Source organism: Vidua macroura, chromosome 2, assembly GCF_024509145.1.
Source record: "Vidua macroura isolate BioBank_ID:100142 chromosome 2, ASM2450914v1, whole genome shotgun sequence".
NCBI classification, from domain to species: Eukaryota; Metazoa; Chordata; class Aves; order Passeriformes; family Viduidae; genus Vidua; species Vidua macroura.
In genome coordinates, this window is record NC_071572.1 from 33,616,106 (window position 1) to 33,642,243 (window position 26,138).

The following is a 26,138-nucleotide window of genomic DNA, read 5'->3' on the forward strand; positions in this document are numbered from 1 at the left end:
TTTTTAGGAGACTCTTTTTCCACTAAGAAGGCAGCTGAGACATTTCAGTCAGATTTGCACATGGTTCCTCCACCATAAGGATAAAGATGTAAGAGAAAAGGTTTGTGTTTTTCTATCACTTAATGAGCATTTTTGCTCAGATCTCCTTTTAAATTCCTGCCTTTTTTTCATACTGATGTTTCATTCTATTAATTTTTTGCTGTGTTTTTGTCTCTTAGCAGAGAAATAACACATAAAAACCCCAGTCTTCAACTATTTATTTTAAATAAAAGCTAAAGTTAAGTTAGTTAAAATGCTACAAGTTAGTGCTGTCTGCATGAGTCCATCTGCAGAATCAAGGCCTCGATCTGAGTGAAAATCATTGTGTTTTCTGATCAGATCTATCAGTGTACTGGTTGCTATCATTGCTTCATTAATGTTTTGCTATGAATATTACTTAAAGGGAGAAATTATCCAGTGGTTCATGTGTTAAAAGAGGGGTATTTCAACATAATACAGCTCTTCTTCTTGCCCACGGAACTTTGAAAATCTCTAGGTAGTATTCGTACATGATACTTGTATATACTGCATCCTAACATACAAGTTTTTTAAGGATTTAGCTGGGGCATTTCACCACAGCTGAGGCAAAAAGAAATCTTTAGTTTGCAAGGAAGACATGGGATGGAAACTTGATTGTGTTTGATGGAAATGCAAAGTGGAATTGGCACAAAAAGTAACATGGTCTCTAAATCCTTTTTTGGCTTTATTTGCATGGTACAGGCCTTCATGATACTCTGTGACTGGTTGCTGATTTTGAGTCACCTGGATTCAAATAATAATGAAGAAGCAGTTGGACTTCTAGGTTATCTTCCTAACACACAACTTCAAGAAAAACTGTTTTCATTTATCCAGGAACACGTGTTCATGGATGGAGAAGAGGAAAAAAAAGGTTAGAAATCTTCATCACTGGAGAAACAATCTACTATTTTTGCTATCATTTGTCATCTGCAGTGAATGTATCAGGGAAAGGGCTGGCCTTTCTTTTGTTGTTATTTTGTGAGTTGCTTTGGTTTTTTTTTCTGGTTGGGCCCCTTTACAAACAAAAAAAAAATTGTAATTCTTTGATCTGTACAGACTTTGGATTAACCAATTTACCTGTTTGATGAAAAGGGCTGAATTAAAGCAGGGCTGGGTGAGTAAAAGTGTTTGGTGGACTGACTTCTGTGGTCCAGATGATGGTGTTAGAGGAAGGCCTTGCAGTGTTGCAGTGTGTCAGTGCATGGACCCTTCTAAGCCATCAGAATAAAGAGCCAGTAGATTTTGATTTTGGGGCTGTGGGGCTGATTTCACAGAATTATAGACTGGTTTGGGTTGGAAGGGACATTAATGATCATCTACTTCAAACACCTCTGCCATGGACAGAGACACCTTCCACTAGAGGAGGTTGCTCAAAGCCCTATCCAGCCTGGCCTTCAACACGCAGCTGGGGCTACCACAGGTTCTCTGGGCAACCTGTTTCGGTGTCTCACCATCACCACAGTCAAGAATTTCTTCCTTATATCTAAGAAATAAACCTGCCCTGTCAGTTTAAAGCCATTCCCCATTGTATCACTACATGCTGTTGTAAGAAATCCCTTTCCACCTCTCTAGTTGGCCCTGTTTAGGTACTTGAAGGTGCTACAGGGTCTCCCTAGAACCTGCCCTTCTCCAGGTGGAAGAACCCCAACTCTCTTGAGTTGGTGGTGCTCTCACCAGGCAAGGTGCTCCAGCCCTTTGAGCATCTTTATGACCCTCCTCTGGACTCACTTCAGCAGATCCACATCCTTCTTATGTTGGAGGCCCCAGAGCTGGGCACAGCACTCCAGCTGGGGTCTTACCAGAGCAGAGTAGAGGGGCAGTCACCTCCTTCACCCTGCTGGCCACGCTGGTTTGGATGTACCCCAGGACACAGGTGCCTTTTTGGGCTGTGAGCACACGTTGCTGGGTCTTGCTGAGCTTCTCATCAGCCAACACCCCCAAGTCCTTTTCCTCAGGGCTGCTCTCAGTCCAGTGGGAAATAGTATTTGTTGCTCTACTACCTTTTTCCAAACACATTTGAATGCTGTATTGAGGTTGTAATTATGAAGGCTGGTTTCTTTTGGGAGTGTTTTGAAAACAGATCGTTCGTTGTGGTTCTGAGGACAAGTTCAAGTGCCATGCTTTAAAAAAAAAAGAGTTGTTCTAGATTTCTCTGTCTAGCTCCTTCAGCTGTTCAGGAGTTCTCTGTTCAGTTTTGGGCACCACACTTCCTTAGGTCATGGTGTATATGCAAGAACCACTGATGGGGAACATTGCATGGCCAAAATTGCAACAGGGGAATAGTAAGAGAATCTGAATTAGTAAAGATACAGTAGAAAAGATTGCTCAAGTAGGTTGTAGTATCCTAGTTGTGGGAGTTACTGAAGCAGGTTACGCTTTAGGTTGTTTACGTTATATATCTGAAATGGATAAAATTGATCCTGCTTTGGGTTAGATGGCCTGAGATCTTTTTCAAACCTTTATTCTGTGATGCCTTCAATTTCTCAGTTCTCTCCTGAAAGGATCCCCCTTCACCCCATTGCAGATTCTTTCCTGAACAAGTGATATTGTGTGCTTGTCTGTGTGCACAGCTGGCAGCTTTTTCCTTCCAGTTTAAACTCTTAACTTTCAGATACTTCTGATCAGTCATTTGCCTTATGTTTGTTTCCAGGCCCACAATCATTCTAGAAGCAGAAACAGTCCACATCAAAATTATAGGTCAGAGACTGAAGTCTTTTGGTAGCTGATAGCTTGCATGTGCAGCAAGGGAGAGTGTGTCTTGGCTCTCCTGCTGTAAGAAACTCTCCCCAAGCACCTTTCTAGCACTCCCATGAGTTATCCAGCTAGTAACTAACTCATGTTCCAGACACTTGTTCTTAATGCTATTAAGTGACTTTTTTTCCTTTCACTCTTGTTGATAAGCACTTCGAAAATTTCATTGGAACTTGGAGAATTTAGTTGGAACTCTTGCTGACTGTGTGTGACAACTTTTGTAGGGTTTCCAGTGAGTTATGTGCTCTTTCTACCATCTGTTTTATTCTACGAAAAAAAATGTGGTTGCAATTTTTCAGGTCCCTTCCATTGGTGTGCCTTTTATTCTACTTGCTGGTTCAGTTCTGTAGCTGTGAGCAGTGTGGTACTTGGAGATTCTGACTAGTAGAAATGCCAAAGTCCTATGAAGATCAGAGTAGGAGATTGTGGAAGAAGACTGTTTTCAACTGGAGCTTTGAAATGAGAATAAACCTGTGTTTTCTGATGTACACAGGAATGAGTGCTGGCATCTGTTACTGAACAGCTGAGTCTGTGCTATTTTAGGTGAAAGTTGGTCATTTAAACTGAGATACCTTGAATAAAGTAATAGAACAAAGCTTCAATGCTTTTGTTTCCCTAGATCTGACAGAAGAGGGAAAGGATGAAACTTGCAAACTTGATGACTTGCACAAAAAGCGGAGTCTTCTGGCAGCATATTGCAAGTTAATAGTGTATAATGTGGTAGAGATGACTGCAGCTGCTGAGATCTATAAGTATTATGTGAAGGTAATGTTTTAGATAAGGTTGTTTTTCCTTTCAGTGCATTTTGATTTTTGAAAGTGTTTCCAGTGTTTGTGAAAGATAGGGTGTTAATAGTGTTGTGGCTCAGAGTCCTGGAATTATCACAAAAGGGCTATAGAATCAAGCAGGAGTGGAGCAGATCTCCTCTCTTAGTTCCACAAAGGTACCTCACTGCAGACAAAGCAACTGAAAATTGAGGAGAGGACATGTGTGTCCATGTCTGTCTGGACATCTGTTCCTCAGCTTCTGCAGAGAGGCCACTGCAGAGCAGCAGTTTATGGTAGGAGAGTGATTCCTCTATTGAGGTTCTCACACTGAAGTGGTCAGCTTAATTCATACAGCTCACACAGTGCATATGCAGGTGCCTACATTTCACATGAGTCCCAGGGTTTAGATGACCAGGGTTTAGCCTCTCTGAAGGGGGTTTCAGGAGGGCCAAGAACATCAGAGTGGGCAGTTTCCTTGAGTCAACTGACAGAACTTCGGAAATACCTGAATATGAATCTTGTTCTTTGCTTCTTTGGCAAGCACTGGTAAAGTGCAGAATTGTCTATTTGTCTATTTGATGAGGCTTTGCTCTTTTTAAAGAATTACAATTAATTATGAATTAAGAATTGACAATCAATTAGTTGTTAATACTTAACAATTTCAGTCTAACTTTGATCCTCACATTACTCTTCAAGGAGCATACCATTGCTTTATGTATGAAATATTATAAAACATCAATTTTTCATCTTTTAACTTGTGTGTTCTTATATTGGGAGTGTTTTAGGAACTTCTTGTGTCACTTGAAGAGTCATGTGGTTTGTGTTCTCCCAGTGCTAAAGAAGGGGAATGATAACTCTCAATTGTTTTGTTGCTGTTAATAGACCTACAGTGATTTTGGAGATATAATTAAAGAAACATTAAGCAAGACGAGGTACAATAACAAAATTCAGAGTGCCAAGACACTGATTCTCTGTCTGCAGCAGGTAAGGTTAAGATTAAAGCGAGAGGCTAGGGGCTCTTATGATAGCTGTATTCACAATTAAGATTTTTACCTCACCTGCAATAATTATTCAAAATAATTAGAAAACCTAGTGACAGAATTTACTTCCTTTCCTGCACTTTCTATATATATGTTGTTTTTGCATGTCATAATCATTGCAAATGATTGCACCTGTTTTAAAAGGTGCTTTAGTCCATGATTTTTTGGTCATGTTTTTAATCTTCAAGTGCATAGGATGTTAGAACTGATGTGAGATTATGAAGTATTTCTTGAACACAGTGGCTCTTAAGCTTAACAAACATTAAGGATCTTATGCTGTGTTTTATGGACTACCTTAATTCCTTCTGAATTTGAGAAGCCATAGATGTGCCTGTGTCTTGTCAGCTCCAACCCCCCGTTTATTTTCAGCTTTTTTTTTTTTTTTTTTTTTTTGCCTCTGGAGGAAAGTGGGTTGCAGGTCTTCTGAAGGGTCTCAGTTGCTGGGGCTTGCAGCTGCTGACTGATAGCCAGTTAGCTATTTTAGCAGCTGCTTTTGCCAGCTCTGCCCATGGCCAGAGCTGCTTCTAGCCTGGAGTCCTGCTGTAATCCAGAGAGCAGGCTCCTCCTGGGGATACTGACACATGAGCTTTGCTTATTTCACACACATTGCCGAGGGCTTAGATCTATGAACCAGCCCTTGAAATCTGAGCTTAGATGAGTCTAAGCAGCATTTGGCTACATATATTCTGCTGACATAGTCAGGACTTTGTGTTTAGGTATCACATAGACAACAGGCCCTTTTTGGCCTTTGCCTGACCTTGAAAGTTAACAGGTTGATGAGAACAAGCTACTTCCATATTCTATTAGAAAAAAAGAAAACCCAAAGCACAGTTAATTGAGCTCAAGATGTGCTTTTGACTTACTCTTACTCTCTCTTATGGTGCTGCCTAACTTGCTGCTTTGTATCTGCACTATGCCACTCTGAAAGCATCTCAGGCAAATTAGGCCTCTGGGGCTTGGTTCAGAAGACCCAATAGGAGATGAGGTTAGTGGGACCATCATCTTCAGGAATCAGTTTTCTGTTTATGCACATGATTTTTTTATTTTTATTTTTTAATTTGTGCCTGTCTTATGAACACAGCGGTGTCCTTTGTGTCAGTTCCTCGTCATTGTTCCATTCAGAGCTTCAGAAGCACATGACTTACCTGCTCTTCTGTGAGGCTCCTGTCTGTGTGAAGTGACTGTGCCTGTCTCTCTGTCCTCCTGGTGCTTTGTTTGCCTGTAGGATTATGTGTGTTTGCTTATCTGCGACTTCTCTTGCAGCTGTTTCAGACACATGCAGAAAGCCAAGACAGCAGTAATGGTGTGGACTTCTCCTCTCCTTCCTTCGCAAACATCAAAGAACTTGCTCGTCGCTTTTCACTAACATTTGGTTGGGACCAAGTGAAATCTAGAGAATCTATAGCCATGATACACAAGTATGTGCCACGTAACATCGTGTTGTCCATGGTCATTGCTTTTGTTAGTTGTCTATTTTATCTGTTTTATTACTCTGTTCTTTTCTGTTTTTCTTTCAATAGGGAAGGGATTGAATTTGCTTTTCAAGGAACTACTGGAGTAGATGGAAAATGCTTGCCTCCTAACTTGAGCTTTCTGTTAATCATCAGTGAATTTTCCAACAAGCTGCTAAAGCCAGACAAAAGACTAGTGTAAGTTAAATTCTTGTACACCATCATACACAGTTTGTGATTTGTGTATCCTTGTACAAAGGACACTTGAACTTCAGTGTGGCAGAATTTGCTCAAGGGCTCTTCAGAGAACCTCTGAAATCAGTCTGCCCTTCAGGCTGTTAGTTTGAGACACAATTGTTGAATTTTGTAGTCGTAATTATTTCAGATTGTATGTGCAATAAGCACTCTAGATTTTTCTTACACATAGTTGTGGCCACATATAGCAGTTCTTCTAAAGGAAAGGTTGTTAATTTGGTGGAAGAGATTTGCGACTTGACTGGTTAGTGGAATGGCAGGAATGCTTTTCTGAACAGAAAAGTAAATTAGAAGGTTGTGGAAGAAATAATGCAGGGATCATTATTTTGTAATTATCTATTTCCACAGCTTCAGGCCTCAATTATGTGGATTCCATGGAACATATTTGGAACAGAAATATATATGGTGCTCTTCATAATATAGATATTTAAATCCAAGAATTTACTATTTACATGGGAATATGCCCTGATCCAGTGGGTCCATGTTTTACAGTGGTTTAAATATTTACATTTAATGCTATAAGAGTGATAGCCTTCTTTTGGAATCAGTGGGGTATTATGCACCTGAATGGAGAGATATATGGGTATGTATCTTATTCCCTTCTTCACGTGCCTCAGCTCTGATAATTTTTGAGATGGAAGTAACATTCTTCCTTCTGTTTGACCTTTAGCATTACTTCCTTAGTCAGTGCTGTTCATTTTGGATCCAGATCTCTGCACTTCAGTATTTTAGGTACAGATACTGTAAAACCAGGTATTTCCATTTTCCTGAAAGCGTATTTGAAGATGTGGGACAGTAAGACACATCTGCCTTTTTGCATTTCTGAGCAAATCACTCCAGTACATGACAAGAAGAGTTTTACTTTTGAAAGGAAGTCAGCAGAAATGGAAGAAAACCAACTGTCACATCTTTCTGAGCTCTGTGTAACTTGGTTGTTCCCATGTCACTTTGTCTTACATTATGGAAGTTATCAACTGGGTTTTATGCAACATGGGTCAAGAATAGTAAAAAGTCTATTTTCCTGTTACTTCACATGACATAATTTATTAATGATTGCCATCAACACAGACAATTCATTTGAAAAAATTGATTCAAAGCTGGAATGCAAAATGCAGAAGAAAAAGTCAACATACACTGATTACAGACCCTGAGAAACCTAAAGTGGATTATCTATGGGTATGGATAACTTCATTTGCGATTCTTGCATTTTTCTCAGATGAGAATTTTTGAGATCTACTACTAAAAGTGGTTTTCATAGAATCCATAGGACCTCAAGGATCATCTAGTCCCAACCCCCCTGCCATGTGGAGGAACACTTTCTACTAGACCAGGTTGCTCAAAGCCTCATCCAACCCGGCCTTGAACACTTGCGGGGATGGGGAGTCCAGATCTGCTCTGGGCAGCCTGTTCCAGTGTCTCACCACGATCACAGTCAAGCATTTCTTCCTAATAGCTAATCTAAACTCACACTCAGTTTAAAGCCATTTAAAGCCTTGTCCTATCTTTACATGCCCTTATAGAAAGTCCCTCTCCAGCTCTCTTGTCAGCTCTGTTTAGGTACTAGAAGGTGCTGTAAGTCCTCCCCAGAGCTTTCTCTTCTCCAGGCTGAATAATGCCAACTCCCTCAGCCTGTCTTCACAGGGGAAGTGCTCCAAGTTTGGACAGTTTCTGTATAACTCTGTCCATGTTGTCTGTATTGTAAAGAGCTGTAAGCTTCTGTGGTGACACCCATGCAATAAGTAGTTTTCTATTAAACCATGCTTGAAAAACTGTCATTTCATTTACCTCCTGGGAATAGTTTTTAATTAAACAAGAGGAAAATATTGAATTTTGATGGAGCAGATCAGAGCTAAAGCCTGATAAATTTTTTTCCTAGGACTATATTTAACCTCTTGATCAGAGGATACATTCTGGAAGTATATTCCTGAATGTATCAGATACATTTGATACATTCAGGTAGGTTTATTCATGGAAAAGTTTTGTGGAAAACAACAGAACCTAGCAGGGAATGCACTTGACTTCTCACTGTTTTGGGCCTTGCCTCTGCTGCTGAGAACAAATGGGAAACAATAAAATTTTCTAGAAGGGAAATTGCAATTTATCCACAAGTACATTCATACTATGTTTCTAGAATAACAGTTTCTATTCTGGGAGGCCTAAAGTGCCTTGCAGAGGCTGGAGATTATATTTCCTCTTAGAAATATTTAGGTTTGGCTCCATCATAAATTATTGGATGGAATGTTTTAGGTCAACATGAACTTTGAGAAACAAACATCTGGTTATTTTCATTTTTCTTATTAATCATGGGATTGATGTCCAGGTCTATATGTTAACATATGTGAATGTACCTGTAACAAATGAGATACAGAATATGGGCATTTGTTAGAAAGGACTATATTTCAACACCATTGAAGTATAAGGACTTTAACCCTCTCCCCTGTAATTGCACAGGCTGTAGCAGTAAAATACCTGGCTTGTCAGTTGCTCTGTGCCACAAAATGCATACAAGAAATGAATTGCTGAATAGCAAGCAGCATGAAGGGCCTGATTCCTGAATCAGTAGGAGTCTTTCCATTGACATTGATAGCAGTTGGATTAGACCCTGAAACTGTAGTTACAATACGTGCTTGTTTGAAACCAACAAATTCCATTACCAGGGTTTCTTGATCCCTGGGGCCCCCAGAGTCCAGGACTCTTAATTGTTCTGGAGCCGGTGCTTACCCTGACCTCCTCTCAGCACTGGTTTTCTTGTTTTGCAAAGCAAATGAAACGGCTGATATTTTCCAGGCCACTCTCCTAATAAAAAAAAAAAAAAAAAAAAAGAATAATATGTTGCACAGGCTGGTGTTAAAACTGTCACTTCTGGTATTTGCTAAGGTGGGGTCTGTTTTAACAGCACTGGGCTTGATTTTAAAGTGATGAACTGTAGTTGAAAAGTGGTGAATATCCGGTTCCTAATCCTGAGTCAGACTTTGGTTTTCTTTTCTTATTGTTATTAAGTAGGAATGGGTCAGAAAGACTTTGTTGGAAATGTCCTGTTTTTCAAATAGAGTGTTTGAATAATGCCTTTTTGCTCCAGGGAAGGTGATAGCTTCACCTGGGATTCAGGAAGGCCCAATGTCAAATTTCTGGACTGAATCAGACAGAACAGGGATGTGAGACAATGTTTCCCACATCCCATGCATTATCACAACTGCATAGCAGTTATCTGCTTCTTGCAGACACTTGACATTTTACTGAGAGAATTGGATTGAATTTGAGATGATAATAAAGAAAAAATGGTTTAATTGGTTGTTCTTGTTTTTAATTTTGACAGAACAGTCATTTATAGTATAAAACCCCCACTGTCTGACCTATACTGTTTCCTTTACTACTGAATCACAGGGAGCATCTCTTGTCTGGAATCTCCTTTGTGTCCATGAGGCAGAACAGGCCACCAGAAGAGGTGAATCCTCACAGAATTCTGCTCTGTTAAGGTTGCTACTATCAGCAGCAATTGGCAGACTTTCCCTGCACAGGAAACTATAGAAGCTGATGTAATTTTGTAATTTCTGTGGATCTTGTGTTGTTTCTAATGCTAAAAATTCAAGCACTCTTTTATCTTTGAAGACATTTGCATTTTAATTAGATACTTCAGAGATGTCAGAGATGTCACAGAAAAATAGTGCCCTCTTCAACAGTTCTGTTTGCACCTTTGGAGAGTAAAGTGAAAATCCTTTCTTGTAATACCTGCTCCAGATATTGAAGTGGAAGGATAGTGAGTTTCCTTATGCTTGCTTTTGTTTTTGTCCCAGGTACAGTTACTTACAGAGGTACATAACAGAGCCACTGTCCTGCAGAGGAGACAAATGGCAGCCTTTGTTCTGGTACAGAAACTCTTTACTGGCAAATGAAGATGAGGAGAGCTCTGTCCTTGGCAGTTTGGGAGAGTGGCCCCCTGTGGGTTCTTCTAAGACACCTTCTTTTAAAAGAAAATTGTCTAATGGTATGAAAACTTCCCAGTTCTTGATCAGCTGTATTTTCTCTATCTGTCTGGCAAAACTATTGTATTTGCTATTTTGCTTTGCTGTAGCAAATTTGCACATGCTAAAATGTATTTCATGCTTTGCATTAGCAGCAGAGTACCACAGAGTGCTGGATGTTGAGGACTTCCCAGTTTGAACTGTGATTTTTGCCTTCAGCTTTGTTGTTGTTACAGGTCCCTTGATCACTGAATAGCAGTAAGGTTGGGCTGAGGACTCTGAGTGAGGAGAATTCAAGATTATCTGGATTCTACTGTGTACTAACATCTGGCATCTGTCTGAGCCACTGAGACTTGGTTGATTGCTTTTAATTGTTAACTTAAGGGCATTGTTGCTTTAGGCCCTGTAGATAATTGAAACAGGAGAGGTATTTTCAGAACTCGATTCAGATCTTCAGGCCAGATTATCTGGGCCAAATCATCTTCTAGGGTTTTTCTCTCTGTTTAATTTCTAGGGAGCCAGTAAGATTATCCTCCTACCTTAAAAAATATATATTTAGATGGGCTGCACCCAGGCTTTGGCAGCATTTATGGACTGCCAATCTGTAGTGAAGTATTCACTGCATGGATATGGTGGGACTTAGTTAAAATGTAATAAAGCCATTATGAAAACAATTGATAATTAAAATGCTAAGTGTTATGGACATGTGCAGTTGTATGTGGAGGAAATTTTCCCACAGTGTCATTTAGTTTCTTTCTCATTCTTTCTCATAAATCTTCTTTTCAGTGACTTGCCTTCAGAGAGCTTGTTCCTTTGTATCCCCAAAGGCCCTCCTTTCTTGAGCATTATATAGACTCAGCAGTACTGATAGCAGTTATGGACCAGGGCCAAGTTCATAAATCTAGATTGCAAAAATGACCAGTGGGCAAATTAAATGGATTTTCTTTTAAATGGCTTTTAGCTGTCTCTTTCAATAAAGGAATGCTTTGCTCCAGATGTACTTTTGAGCTTGGCCCGATTGTTTCTCTGCTGTGGGGAACATACTGGAAATGTCCATCTCAAGACCTCTGAGGGTGAGGTTGAAGAATGACTGTGTTCACTTTCTGTTGCAGGGTCTTTGCCTGAAACCAGCCAGACTGAAGCAAGAAGCAAAGCCCCTTCTCAGCTTCCCTGTGCAGCAGGGAAAAGCAGAAAGAGGCTGAAATCTCAAGAGATGCACTTGCAGGAACATTTGCCATTCCTTTGTCCAGGAGGGCTGCGTAGAAGATACTGGTGAGAGTTTGATGTCTTACAAGCTCCTTCACCTGTTCTGGCATTGACACTTGGGCTCTCCCTATCCACCTTCTGTTTTTTCATAATACTTCATGAGCTTAGGGTGTGTGCACCTCCTCTCTTTCTTATGGGCTGTGTCCCAAGGACAGGTTGTGGTTTTTTGTTTCCTTAGTCCAGTATCTACATTTGCTGCTTTCTCCTGCCACTGTCACAGGACTTCTGTGCCTTCTTGGAGTAATACCGGGTATGCAGAGACATAGGGTGGAAAAAGACAAGGAAGGAGGAAAGTTCCCTGTCCCACTTGCCATGTCCATATTGGAGATCTGTGGTGCTGGTTACTCTCGGGCTGTTTGCTGCAGCCAGTCAATAAGTGTTTTCTGCATCTCTGGAAATGAAAGAGGATTCTTGTCTCTGCATTATTAATCACTGTGTACCGTGTGGCTTTCTTTTAGAGAAGTGTTGGTGTGCAGCATGCAGACATGCCCCAGTGAAACCCCACAGAACTTGGATGTGAGAGAGGTGTTGCAGAAATAGGGAGTCTGCAGTCTACTTTTGAACAATCAAAGTGCTCAGTTGCAGTATTTTCCTTTAATTCAGTTAATTTATTGAGGTGTTAGGTGCCATTTCCCCTCTTAGTAGGTTAAAAGGTGAAACACAAATCCTGGGAAGATGCATACTTTTCCATGTTTTGAGACACTTGTTAAATGGACCTGGTGAATACAAGTAAAATAGAACAAAAAATTATTAAACATGAAGGTAGCCCCTGTTTAAATTAGTGTTTTTCTGAACTGCTTTATTGAAAATTCCTCAGAGCATAGCCTGTTTCATACTGGGAAATTCTGGGCCAGTAACTTTAGGCTACCTTACATGGATATGAGCAGCACATCTTACTATGTGAAATACACTGCCTTAAGCACACTTTTGCCATGTGCAGCCTCTATTATATCTCAAGACTTAGCTTTTTTTTTGTTTGTTTGTTTTTTGTTTCCAGCAAAGATGAGGTTAAGACAGAAGATGTCTCCGAGGAGGGTCCAGAAGACACAATTGAAGATGTTGATGTAATTGGTACAGACCAGGTAATTCTGGCTGGTTTTCCAGCTCTGAGGACAGCTGTAGTTGGTGGGTCAATGTCAGGTCAGAGTCTCCTGGGTATGCAGCAGCAAAGGGGGTTGCTCTTTTGTGGACCTTTTCAGGATGAGAAAAGGGGGATGCCCTCTTCCCTTTCCAACTGCAACTGTAGTTTCCTCCTTCAGCTCAATCTGCATTTTAGAGGCAATCCTTATTGTAGCATCTAGACATCCTTAGGTCATTTGTAAGGACTGAATGTCACTCAGGATGCATTAAGAGGAGGATCCCCTTTCTTTTTCCCTATACTGTGAAGCTTCCTTATTAAGAGCCATTTGCTGCAGTTGCTTCGTGTTACTGACACATTGCAGAGATGGCACTGCTGCATGGCCTGCAGGGAATATCTGCTTCAGAAATGGTGTTTGCATTGTGCTCTTTGGATTGAAAGACTCAGAATGTGTCTGATCACTGGACAGCCCTGGGCTCTTGCTGGAGTATCCCATGTTTCTTTCCCTTTTCCAGTCAAGGCTGTTGGGCAGATTAAATTGTCCCCGAACAAACTGGGGATTTGAAGGGAAGCATGAGAACATTGTGGGCTTGGAGTGGCAACCAGCATAGCCAGAGGCTTGTCTCCTGGGCGCTGATTACCTTTGGGATCCAAGTTTGGCAGAGCTGCAGCTCTCTGCCTGGCCTCCAGCTCTGGACTGGATCCTTGCAGCAGGGAAGGACTTTTGGCCCTTTGGGCCAGTGGAGTGCAAGGACTCAGACAGGATGTTGTACAGCACGGTCTTGTGGAGTGACTGTACAAGGAAAGGGGTGGGGGGGGAAAGGAAGGTAATGATTTTTCCTGTGCTGCAGCTAATCACAACCCTTTTGCTCCCTTAAGGTTTCTGTGTCAGCCATTACAGGGGGCTGAGCATTCCTTGAAGTTTTTCTCCTGTATTTCCCCCTGTGGTCTGCACTTCAGAACATAACTTGGTGTTTGGCAGACAGTATTTTTGCAGTGAGTCAGGCAACCCCGTGATTTCCAGTGACTGGTTATCTGGGATCTAACCACCACATTCAGACTTTGCATGATTTTTGTCTTTTTAAATGAGATTTTGCTGTAAAATTCAGCCAGTGTTTTTTTTAACCTATGCTGGGCTTTTATTTTTAAAGAGGACTAGAAGGAAAAAAAAAAGGGACTTCTACCTTTTCTTTCAGTCATATGCATGTTAAAATGTGGACAGTTTGGCCCATGTACTTGAAGCAGCTCCTACTGAAGTTAGATAATAGAAGAATTTAACTCCATGGACAAAGATTAAAGTCATACAGAAATTGCACTGCTTATGAAGTATGGTGCCTTTCTCTGTAGTGCCTTTTCTGGCTTTTTAGGGTATGGAAATGCTTCTTTCCTTTTGTGGAAGCTGCAGTTCTTTATAAGAGCTGGCTCTATGGCTAAGCTGCTGAATGGTTAGATGCCACACTGTTACTCAGATTCCTTATGGGCTCTTACATGATGTCTTCTTCATAGTAGAGGACTGACTTAATCTCTTTTTTTCTTGTGATGTAGGACAGTTAAGACACTGAGTGGATGAACAGAAGTGAAGAACACGCTATGTTTTTTCTGCAAGTTGTTTAACTTGTTAATGTGGTGTGAGAGCATCAACTAAGGTGGCAGGAGACATGGATCAAGTTGTCTCTGTGCCCATGGGCATCCATCAGAACCAGTTTGTAGCACTGTGGTTGATTTCTCACCATTGCTGGTTGTGGGCATTACTGAGGTGGCTGCTGCAGTTCTAGGGTTGGGCATTCTGAGCATCATTACTCAGCTGCATCCTCATCCTTGATGCTGCCTTGGAAAAGCTCACAGCTGCAGGATTGGAATCAGGGTATTGACAAACACTGAATCAAAGACACTGTGAACCAGGTGAGACAAGCCTGTTTGAAGCATGTGGGGGCAGTGCTCTGCTGGCCGTGTTCTTTACTGTTTGAGATAACCAAATGGAGATCTGTGTGTTTCCTTGCACCTGGTGCAGGGGAGAAAGGAGCCTGGCCCAACTGCGAGCACTGGGACCTGCTGGGTAATGGCAAGTGCCATTTCTTGCCTGTAAAATGGAAAACCTGGATCAATCATCTGAAAGTATTTCTGAATTCCGTTGCTTAGAAAGATGCGGTTAGACATCTGTAAGCATCAGGACACATTCAGGAAAACTTGTGTCAAGGCTTCAGCGTAACAAAGAAAGAAACAGTGGACCAGCTGACTATTTTCCTCTGGAAGAAGTCCTTCGTACTATGATCATGTGGTGTTTACTTGGAAAAAGCCTGGAAAGACAATGTAAATAGACTGTAAATCTGGCCATTTGAAAATAGGGGTTTTTTTGCATTAAGAATTTGCAAATGATGGTCACTCAAGAGTGTTTCAGTGGCAATAGGCTGGGGAGTGTGGGCTGCTTTCACTGACCCTTCTCACTGCTCTCTGGAATTGTACATTGCAGTAATCATATCAGCTTTATTTTTTATATATATATATATATATATATATTTTGGATTGTAACTGTGTAAAATAAACTACAGAACTATTGCTATCCTTTAGTACTGAATGTGTAAGTGATACTCCTACACTGTGTCTGGAGAATGGCAGCAAATTTGTGCTGGCCTTGGCATTTGCTGTGTTATTCCACAGGCTGAGCAGGGAATTCCCATAAAGATGGAAGTGAAAGCCATGACTGTTGCCCAGGTATTGGGTACACTGAAGTGGCCACAGTGAATTCATGGTTTTCCTTGTGCATGGTGTGCAGGCTGCCACAAGGGAGGTGGTTCTCAGGTTCCCCTGTGCTTCCATCAGTAACTCCCCCTACCTGGACTGGGGTACCGATGTTTCCCCTCATCCTTCTGGATGATTTGTGGATCTAGGCCTAAGCACTCACCAGGCAGGCAAAATACAGCTTGACTTGGAAAATAGTTATACCTGGAACCACATCAAACACATGGATGCTTTAATTTTTGTAACAATGGGCTTGGGATAGGAATTACCCTGCAGAGGCAAGGTCCAGTAATCCTCATAAACTCATGTATTTTAAAAAAAAGGACTTCTATAAGAACAGCAGGATACGTTCTACTTAGGAAAAAAGGGACTTGGTTAGCACAAGTATAATAGAGAGCAGGATTTAACAGGCACTTCATTAAACACAAAGTGGCAACAACAGCTACCGGCTCTGCAGAAGAGATCGACCCTGCACCATAGTGCTGTGTGACAGAGATGTGTCACTGCATGCTGGGAAGGCCTGTGGCTGTTTGCTACCCAGTTACAAGCCCCCTTCTTGAGAAAAGTTTTAGGGTAGGAAAATGCATCTCTTGCAGTGCAACAGGATCATCTGCAAAGCCAGTTGGTCATTCTTTCCCTGAGGGAACAGAGCTTAACAGAAATGCTCTGTGTATCTTTACTGTTTAGAAGCCCCAGACCATGGGCAGTTAGTAAAAAGTATCCAGCCAACCTTGGAGAAACTTGACATTGGTGAGTCTGTATTAAAACTGGAAGAATTAACCAAAATCCTTCAAATGGTATTACAATTATTTGAGTTTCCCTCAGTAAGGTTCACCACCACTTCAGCAATGAGTTTCTTGATACACAGATGTGTAGGTTCATGCAGGAGCTGGTGCGAGGAGTTGAGTGCAACAGGTTTCTCTCAGCTGCTCACCAAATACTCTCTTTTGGATGAAGAAAAACCTGCTGGAGGCTGATTGCTTTGCACATGCAGCTTGTTGTAATTACCCAACCAGACTGCATACCGGTGTAACCCATCCTATGCTGAATGGTTCTTTATTAGTAAGACATGAATTGTGTGCAGTATGTAAAAATTAGAACTGTTAAATTACATGTATGAAAATCTTTATTTGAAAATACAAACATGTTTTCAAAACATTTTAAAAGATCTACACTGCAAGCAAAAAAATAACTTACATCTTTTTGTACATTTTTTTCCCAACAAAACCTGTTTAACAGTTAAGAGTGAGGCAACAATTTCAAGCTGCTGTGACACTGATGAATATTCATGGAATGTGTCAATAGCAAACAAGCAAAGGGGAGGACAGACAAAAGCACTGAATGCCCACAACAAATTAGTGCACATCACTGATCAAGTAACATTTATACAAAGGAATTTAAAAAATTTGGTTCCTTCTGCATGAATTAACACACCCATTTTGGATCAAGTATGAACACTCAGACTTCATTGTTAAATAATCTTTTTATGATTAACATCAACGAAAAGACAGAAGTTTAAAAGGGCATGCAAAATTTAAGTTGGGGCAAAGAAGGACTACGCAGAGAAGAAAAACAACTTGTCTTGGGTGTTCACTTTAGGGTATTCTACTAATATGCACAGCTTGTCAGACAAAACTCTGTGAATGAGTGCTGAACTGTGCACTCATGGTCACATCTGTTCCTTGCCAAGGCATAAAAACCTGAAAGAGGGCTGGCAGTCTGAGCATGAGCACACTGCAGGTGTAAATTGTCTCCTTACCTCCCATACCAGGATAGAAATACCTGTTCACAGGTGAGATGGAGATGGTCAGTGCACCACACGTCAACTTAAAGAGAATTATACAGTTCTCTTAAAAATAGTAGATTACTTTTCTCTTAAGTCAAATAGTTATTCTTCCAAAAAGGAATTATGCAACATCTGAAAATAAATATTTTAATCTATTTTACAAACGATAAACTATTGAATAAATACAAAAATCTCATCCTTCCATATAAATGCACTTCTTTTACTTAAAAGGTAGTGTAATGATTAGATATTTTTAGCACAAAACTAAGCTGACTTCCTGGAAAGAAGTCCCACTGAAACATATCAGTGTGTAGCAGACCTGCTGCAGACTGTCTCTTCTCTTCTGCAAGTGCTGACCATGAGTAACCTCTATTCAAAATCCTCATCATAGTCATATTCATCCAAGTCTACATCTGCCAGATGGGAAGGCATTTCAAAAAATGGTCTTTTCTCCACTTGATACTTTAGAACACTGGCCTTCTGATGGTCTACAGGATTCAGTTCTGCTTCATACCTAGAAGCAGACAACAACAACAACAACAACAAAAAAAAAAAAAAAAAAAAAAAAAAAAAAAAAAAAAAAAAGAAAATGAAAGAGTCTAACTATGCCAGGAAGTGCCAAGTGCCTAAATATTGGAACATTATCAAGGCAGCTGCAGGAAGAATATAGTTCCCAATATTTTATAATAAAGAAATATAATCAGAACAGCACCAGGGTTCTGTAATAATTCCCTGAATATAAGTTAGCTTACTCTATCACATGCTGAACTTTCCAGTGTGAAATGCAGCTCTACTGAAAGGATTCAAAGCACACACTGACACACTGCTCCAGTGGAGTACTTATAGGCTAGAAATGGTGAAATGCAAGACTTTTAAGTATTTGCCAGAAACCTGTCAAGTTCTTTTCAAGAAAGCTGAAGTGAGGCTCAGTTAAGAAGAATGAAATACAGCTGCAGTAGGTATGATAAAAAAGAAGGAATACTGGATTGAGGGTCTTATGACATGCGCATGGAGCACCAAGAACTGATAGCAACTGTACTTTTAAGCAGAGGCTGGAAAACAAAACCCAGCTATTAACCCAGAAATTATTGATAACCACCTGCTGCTGATGCAGATGAATAGATGGATAATGAAATGCAAGTTTAACTAATGCAAGCCTGTGAAGGCTGATATTTAAAAAAGCTAAACTTCAACATTTTAGGTGGGATCAATCTATAATTCATAGCTTTTAAAAAAACCCACAAAGTCTCAGTGGAGATTTATGGTAGCAGATTAAAAAACTGACCATTTCTTGGGTTAGGGTGACTCAGGTTCATGTATGTCTTCCCAACCACTACTGAATTTCATCACATGTTTTTTTTCCATCTACTTAACAGGACTGTGCAGAGAATGAGCTTTAGATACTGCAGTTCTTGTTCTTTAAAACTGCTTTATAAAGACATTATGTGCTCATCAGCTGCTCTTTCAGAGAAAGACATAGGGCAAAGTAGAGTTAAATACTAAGAATCCACTATGAACACTAAACTAGAGCAGCACCTTGGGTTTCTCCCATGAGTTCACCACCAATTTAAACAGAAAACAAAAGTCAGCTGAAGGTTCAATTCACCAAGTTACAAATTTAAAAACAAGGGCTTGTAAAAAGAGATGCATATTCTAGAATAAGAGTTTTGGCTCACATGTGTACTTGGTAGTTTCATACACCATTAATTACAAATTTTTGAGAAGGATGTGTTTATTCTTTTTAAAATGAATGACAGTGGTAGTGAGGCTGTACTTTAGTAGAGAGGATTCCTATCAGCTGTCCTGCTGCATTCTTACCCGTCATTCCACTGGTCACTTGCTGCCTCTTCTGCTACCAAGATATCATACTCTTCAGCAGCATATTTCTCCCAGTCAGAGACCTCTTGACTTTCACCTTCTCCATCCTAAAAATTCATGTTGCATGTTACACAAAACAGTATTAATTAATTAATTTAAACAGTATTAATTGCTAAGCACGTAGCTACTATAAAGACTTTTAAAGCTTCAATACTCACCCGCAACATAGAAAACTGATCCTTCTGTTCATGGTCAAGGTATTTTTCAATGTTGAAAAAAGTATCAAAGAACACATTTGTCAACTTACATCGCTTTAAATCATGCAGAGTAATTTTTCCTGTAAAGAAGATTATGGGATAAGATTATTAGAGATAAAGTTATTAGAGCTGAAGTTATCCTTTCTCAAAAGTGGAGGAATCAAAAGGTACATTATCATTACTCAGTCATCACTGCTTAACAACATTTGTCACTGATCCTCAATGCAATGGGAGAGATGCAAAGAGATGAAATACACACCTAGAGATGTGTCCTTCAAAGTGTACAAAACTTCAAAATGGTTCAGATTTTTTTCCTTGCTGTGGTTGTCATATCCCACAGCTTGTCAGTATGTTGAAGTGAGATGCAGTCTACCTCCCTCAGCTATTAAAAATCATTTAAGGTATTTAAGCTTCTTCAACAGATAGAAGTCTCCAGTGAGTTAGCCATTCCTTCCCAAGGAGTGCTTGGGTAGCAGGTAGGAATCTCCTATGGCAGCAGCCCTCTCTCTTCCCTGACTTGAGCAGACAAATGTGTGACACATGACAGTGCGTGACTATGCTTCATACAGATGAATTTTTCATAGAGTCAAAGTTGCCACACTTGTCCAGTCTGATCAATATTTACTGCTTGAGAGGGAAGCTAAATGCTCAGAGGTGTTTTGTTTGATTTTTATAGTGTGATACTTTAAAAGACTCCAATCAATGGATGTGTTAAGCTTTAGAAGTATTTGTCAGGTTGCTCAGAAATGTTACCCTATTTCAAAGCTGAATATTGAAGCTTCTGCAGAAAGGCTAAAAAATATGAGATACACAAGGGAAGACAGATGACTATCCTTAAAACTCCCCTTTATTGATTCACCTGGAATACAGACAGTCTTCCATTGTTAATCAACTAGGAGCTAACTGAAGGTGTTATAGAAGAGTTGAATAAAAGCCAGATATGGAACAGTACTTCCTTAGCATAGTGTCCCAACTGCTAACAAAGTGTAACTCAAGGACATCACAGGGAGGCAAAATCCAAATCCCGTTTGTACATGGTTGCCACACTTGTATCTGTCACGAAGGGCCCCAGTGTGCTCTGCCTGGCTCATTGCTGCTGTTCCAGAAGGACACAAATCCCCCACGGCACCTGTGCTGTATCTGTCAGACCCACACAGATGTCTGATGCACTGCGCCATTTCAAGTGGCAGCAGCTCTCCACAAGCAAGCAAATGATTTGAATCCTAGTTACATAAGCTCCCAGTTTAAGTTAGACTCCTATATTTGGTTCATTGATTTGCTCTCCAGTTTCCATTTATTGCAATGGGAGCTTAGACACATAATACTCATGTAAATGCCTAGCACTGTCTCTCAAACACCAACAATTTAAGTAATTAATTCAGGTCTCCAGAAATTAAAGTTTGCTTTTTAGCACACAGAGTATTCTATAGAAACTCTATCACAGTTTAGGGATAACTTTATGAAAGTGTATTCTTTTGTTTCAAACCTACAAAGTGAAACATCAGTTTATGCTGCTAGTTTTTGTATTAGAAAATCAGATTTTTTTTTTTCTTAATCCACCCTTTAAACATAATTCAGTTTTTACTAAAAAAAAAAAAATTCAACCCTTCTCAACTGCCTTTCATTTTTGTTACCCTGAATAAGTGATCTTGGTTGTGTTCAATAGCCTTCTTTTATCATCCTCGTGACATAGAGGAGATCCATCAATCTTGTTTCATTTAAAATACAGAACAGAAATATTATAAATGCCTGTCAGAAGCATAACGTAAGACTGGAAGGGAACTATTGAGCTCAGGAGATGATTGTGAGCAACCACATAACATAAATGTGCTTCTCAGAGCTTAGCTCACTTAATTTTAAATGCCCCCTAACCCCTATGCATTACACAATGTTCTAAGACTTCATTCCACTGATATGTGTGATACCAACTGAGTGCTCTTAAGGCTGCACTAACTCCTAAATTCAGAGAAACAGAAGTTAAAGATGGAAAAGGAGTTTAATACCTTCATGTTGTGGCTTTACAAGATCCAGCATCTGGCACAGACAGTCTTCAAATGGCAAAGGTTCTATGGCCATGTTATCTAATTTTTGGCACTGTTCTTCATAAAAATATTCCAATTCATACATAGACAAAGCACCATCCCCATCAAGATCCATGCAGCGGAACCAGTATTCAATGCTGAAATTCAGTCATTAACAGCAAAGAGACAAACTTACTACAGAATTTCAAGAATTCATGTTGCCTGTTTCAAAGGCAAAACTAGACTTAAGAGTACATTCCACTAATCCATGGAAAGTCATTGAACACCACCTACTGTGGTAAGAGTTGCTGGTATTTGCTACGTCATCCATTATTGCATTTGAAAACACATTTGTTAATGGTGTGAAGAAGAAGACTAAAACACGTGGTTTTACATTAAAAAACATCAAGGGAGACAATGAAAAATTGAATTGTACATGAAAACATCAGTATTTTGGGTATGTTCCCATATTGAACAAGCTAGTGACATGTCACATGATAGGTTCCTTATCAGTACCATACAGCTGATAGTAGCTGCACAGCTTCCCAAAGTCACTGGTATCATGAAACAGCTGCAACATCCTTAACATATGGCCCTGTTCATAAATAGGCCACATACAACTTACAAAACAGTAACATTGAATAACTCCCAAAAGTCATTAAATTAGACTCCTACACCTACAACAACAGGAGACACTGATAAACAAGGATGATGCAAAGAACTGGGCCAAATTTCCACTCATGTTTTTATAGTTTAGCTTCTCATTAGAGTTGCAGCTGTTCATCAGTGGTCCCCATTTAAGGACTGGAAAAACAAAGTCAGTCTTTATTTCTGCTGAAACAAATTCATTCTTACCTAGTTGGTGTTTTCTTGTCCTCTTCAGATATCAAAAACCAGACAAAATCAGCATAGCTAATCTTCCCGTCCTTCTGTGCTTTTCTACCTCTTGGAGGCCAATGAGGAAAAAGAAAATTTATTTTAGAACACCTAGCTTTTACTGACCAAAATTAAGGATCATTTTTCTTGTTGATATTAACTATTTACTCCTAAATGATCCAGTGTTCATAAGGTGCTTAATAGTTAACAGAAGAGCCATCCCAAAAATTTTTTGCTGATATATTATATACAAATACATATGCTTTTTAGAATTTCTATTCAGGTAGAAATGATGAGAACTTAAAATCTTTACAGAACTCCACTAGCTAAAAGTTTTTGAATGAAAACATGAAGATAAAAATGAAATAGAAATAGTCAGGAAGTGTCCATGGCAAGAACATAATTGTCTGTTTCTACTCTCATAACTGCAGCAACCAAGTAAGTTGCACATAGTCAACTTGTGTAGTAACAAGTCAGGTAGGCAGTTCCTAGACATACTACATTTCAATAATGAAATTAATTTTTTGATGTTTTATCTTCAAGATGTCTGGGAAAATATATGTTTTGTCTTGGCCAAGAAACTCAGATAAAGGAGTAAGCTCTAGACATATTCTTGCTAAGTCTCTCATTTCAGCTTTTATTTCTGTTTATCAGTTGCTTTCTATCTCAGATACTGTGCTAGAAAACATTTCAAAAATTAATAAAATACTATGAATACAAAAAAAGAAAGTCAATCCCAAGGGGAGAAACAAAGAATGACTTTCAAAAATGTGAACTAACTCAACTGGAGGTATTTTTGTAAATTTATTGATGCAATAGGCATTGATTTTACAGTTAGTACTTAAAAGCTCAGTTCTCCTTGAACATTTTACAGGTTTGAGGGATGGAAAAAGAATTATGCTAGCATTTCTTCCTTCTTCATTCCCAGTCCTGCTAAACCATACAATATCCGGTGGCCCATGATCATATGGGTAAAGAGAGTGAAGAACTTGAACTGTGCCAAAGGTTCCAAGGCCACTCTAGTACTACTACAGTTTAAATCACGATACTAATCTTGAAATTCACTGCTCCTTTGTGAGGGGAAGCCATCGTTTTCCCTTGGAATACCACACAATTTAAGAAGCAAAAATTAAATGTGATTTAGATCAGCATACAAAATAAGTACCTTGTTACTGCTCCTGAGAAGATGCGCTCTATCATCCTATTTGAAATTGCTGTGAAGAAAAGTTTGAAACATTGTCAATGGTATGCAAGTTATTTTTGCTTTGTATTGTGTTGTTGAAGAGTTTACTGGAACTCTCCTCTTTATATATACAGATCAGTGAGAAAGATCAAGTGTAGTGCTCATTAATCCCTTTATGTCCTTTTAGAGAGGATCACTTAACACGAAGTCTCCAAAGCAAAACTACAACCACCCAGCTTTGAATTCAAACTTAATGCAGAAATAGTAATAAAATTGCAATACAAGTAATAAAATTGACTGATTAATAAAACTGCATTTCTCAGTTCTTTTACAGGTAAATCATGTTTTCCAGTAGCATTAAGTTTTACATGACCTTGGCAAAGAGCCAAAACAGAACTGGCACAATCACACATCATAAACATACCTTACTGATTCTGACAGGGGTCTATTTTTGACATGGTTTTGACCCATGCTTCTATTTTGAAACCGTTTCAGGGATTTTAGAGACATGTCTGAACTAAGCACTACTTTTGTAAAGGATATTCAATTTATCCTTAAGAATTTGCAAAGTTGAATTGCAGGTGGCACTGTATTAGTTGTGCTTTCTTTCTAAAATGTACTAACTTAATAGAGCAGTCACTCAAATGAAAGCAGTTCTCCTTTCTCACTGTCCTAAAGCATAGTCAAACTAAAGCAGGCAAATTTTCAGAAGCAATCAGAATTGCGTTCATCCTTTTTAACGTGGGGTAATACTCCATAATTACTTTGTGCTTAAGTAAGCTTTCCAGTCCTGAAAGGAACACTATTAAGATGGACATGAGGCACCTAAAAAGAGCCCCAACAGTTCCATACATGCTACAAGAATATTTAAAATAGGAACAAGCCTGCAAGACTACAGAATCATGGTCATTGAATATTATACATGCAGCAAATGTAAACCTGCTAACTAGTGCTAAAGAGTATTAAAGCAAAACACACTGCAGCTAAATTAGCAAAACTCCAAAATAAGCCAAGTACCTGAAGGTATATTTCCCTTTTCTACTCTTTCCATATCTTGACATAAAAGTAATGCTACTTGAATAATATCAGTAAAATGGATTGTGTCCAAGATAACAACCCAAAATTGCCAAATAAAACTATTTATAATACATCAGCACTCAAGTGATATTTGCTCTACTTCTTTGTCAAGATCAGAATTCAAATTCAGAATTTTCCTCAAATGTGGTATTCGTAGATGCAAAGTAGCATCACAGATGACTTGTCCTGCTTTAGTTCACTGACTCAGCAGGACCAGCTACACCAACAGACTCGTGAAACTGGCCTTGGCATTTAACCACTTCCTCAACTCAAAGTTTACAGTCATTTAATACATGTAAACAAAGGTGCTTCATTTGTCATACCATAATCATTATGTCGAGCTAAATCCTTCCGATCAATATAGAGGTCATGGTCTGTATCCAGCTCCCAAAATTTGCAATAGATAACGTAAAAATGTTCATATGAGAAGTATTCTGTCAGCTGGTTAATATCAGCTTCCTCTTCCAATAATGCCACATTCTATTATCAGAAGGATAAACATAACACAATAAAGAGTTTGTAAGACATTTATTGGTTGAATGATCTGAGTTCTCATAACCAAGTTAATATCTAATGCTATTTCAGTGGAACAATTTTTGTTTTCAGGGACAATGCACACCATACAGTGTGACAATGAAACCACACAGCAGAAAATGAATGCATTCACAGAAGAATAAGTAGATCAGACCAACTTCTGCCACACATTTACATGTATACAGCTCTAGATACAAAATGTTACATTTAAACATATTCTGATGTATGAGAATTAATGCAATTGGGTCTTCATTACTTTTTGGAAAAGGAAAAAAATGCTATTTATGTTACTCCCTTAAGCCTTTACTTAATGCAGTTTTAAAACTTCTAGAAATATCTGTCTTGCAAAAGTTTTAGATATTACGTACCTGCAAAAAGTTGCTTTTCCTGAGCTCATTACAAGTTATTTTCCCAGACCAGGACCTATTTACTGTATAAAATATTCTCTGTATGACCTGCAAGAAATAGAAAATGGAAAGAAACTTTAGCTGTGGTAATTAAATACCCATCCAAATATTTCTCAAAGATGTTTTAGTACAGCTGCATTAGAGAGCTCCATCTTTCCCCTATTTCTATTGTTCTAATTAGAACTTCTCTTGTGTCATATTATCCACTATTCAAACAATTTCTAACTCTACATCTAAACTCATCTGGATAAGCTTTATTTCAATGCTGCAGTACCTAAATCTCACTCAATAATGTTGCAGAATATTCATGTGCTATCCAGTATATGTATATTGTCGATTTCACCACCTCAGTCTTCCACATCTACAGGGTATAATCTAATGAATCTATTAACATATCTTATTACTTCAGATTTAAAGACCTGCATTTGCTTTAAGACTTTTTTACTTCATAATTGAATTTACAGAAATAGAATCGGGACTGTTTAAGGATCAGACTACAGCAGATGTTGCTACTTCTGAAGTCTACAAACAAATCTACATCTGACAAAAATACTTCCTGCAGGTGCAAAGAGAATGTTTTTCCCCATTTAACTTCATTCTATTTGGAAGTTCCTTGAAAAAAAAAAAAAAACTGTTAATAGCATTAAAAGTAGTACATTAATATTTTCCAAGTGAAGGAAAAAAAAATCATTTATCTTACAGGTCTTTTCCAAACTAATGGCTATTTTGGGCAACTCATGCATTCAGTATCATTTTCTTGGATTTAGTTTACAAACTAAAGACTTTAAACAAGACTTTAAAATATGTTTTTTC

The 26,138-nt window shown here is 39.0% G+C and overlaps 2 protein-coding genes across 4 annotated transcripts in view; one reads left to right on the forward strand and one right to left on the reverse strand.

The window, feature by feature from the left end:
* The window catches only part of LOC128803341 (cohesin subunit SA-2-like), a 58,813-nt gene extending 42,289 nt beyond the window's left edge, over nucleotides 1-16,524 (forward strand). The window contains exons 24-33 of one of the 2 annotated variants that reach the window (XM_053970211.1): nucleotides 8-100; nucleotides 760-928; nucleotides 3,428-3,573; nucleotides 4,458-4,559; nucleotides 5,879-6,033; nucleotides 6,136-6,264; nucleotides 10,116-10,306; nucleotides 11,396-11,555; nucleotides 12,547-12,631; nucleotides 14,173-16,524. In XM_053970211.1, coding sequence (XP_053826186.1) covers nucleotides 8-100; nucleotides 760-928; nucleotides 3,428-3,573; nucleotides 4,458-4,559; nucleotides 5,879-6,033; nucleotides 6,136-6,264; nucleotides 10,116-10,306; nucleotides 11,396-11,555; nucleotides 12,547-12,631; nucleotides 14,173-14,181 — 1,239 coding nt within the window. In that variant the 3' untranslated portion in view covers nucleotides 14,182-16,524. Of the gene's footprint in view, nucleotides 1-7; nucleotides 101-759; nucleotides 929-3,427; nucleotides 3,574-4,457; nucleotides 4,560-5,878; nucleotides 6,034-6,135; nucleotides 6,265-10,115; nucleotides 10,307-11,395; nucleotides 11,556-12,546; nucleotides 12,632-14,172 lie in introns of those variants that run through there. The other variant, XM_053970213.1, reaches the window with a different exon arrangement.
* An 832-nt stretch (nucleotides 16,525-17,356) lies between these two features.
* The window catches only part of PPP2R3B (protein phosphatase 2 regulatory subunit B''beta), a 44,321-nt gene continuing 35,539 nt past the window's right edge, over nucleotides 17,357-26,138 (reverse strand). For both annotated transcript variants that reach the window (XM_053970214.1, XM_053970215.1), the window contains exons 7-14: nucleotides 25,287-25,373; nucleotides 24,708-24,864; nucleotides 23,290-23,338; nucleotides 22,104-22,193; nucleotides 21,231-21,406; nucleotides 19,189-19,307; nucleotides 18,971-19,077; nucleotides 17,357-17,666 (exon numbers count right to left, since the gene is read on the reverse strand). In XM_053970214.1, the coding sequence (XP_053826189.1) occupies nucleotides 17,522-17,666; nucleotides 18,971-19,077; nucleotides 19,189-19,307; nucleotides 21,231-21,406; nucleotides 22,104-22,193; nucleotides 23,290-23,338; nucleotides 24,708-24,864; nucleotides 25,287-25,373 (930 nt within the window). In that variant the 3' untranslated portion in view covers nucleotides 17,357-17,521. The remainder of the gene's footprint in view (nucleotides 17,667-18,970; nucleotides 19,078-19,188; nucleotides 19,308-21,230; nucleotides 21,407-22,103; nucleotides 22,194-23,289; nucleotides 23,339-24,707; nucleotides 24,865-25,286; nucleotides 25,374-26,138) is intronic.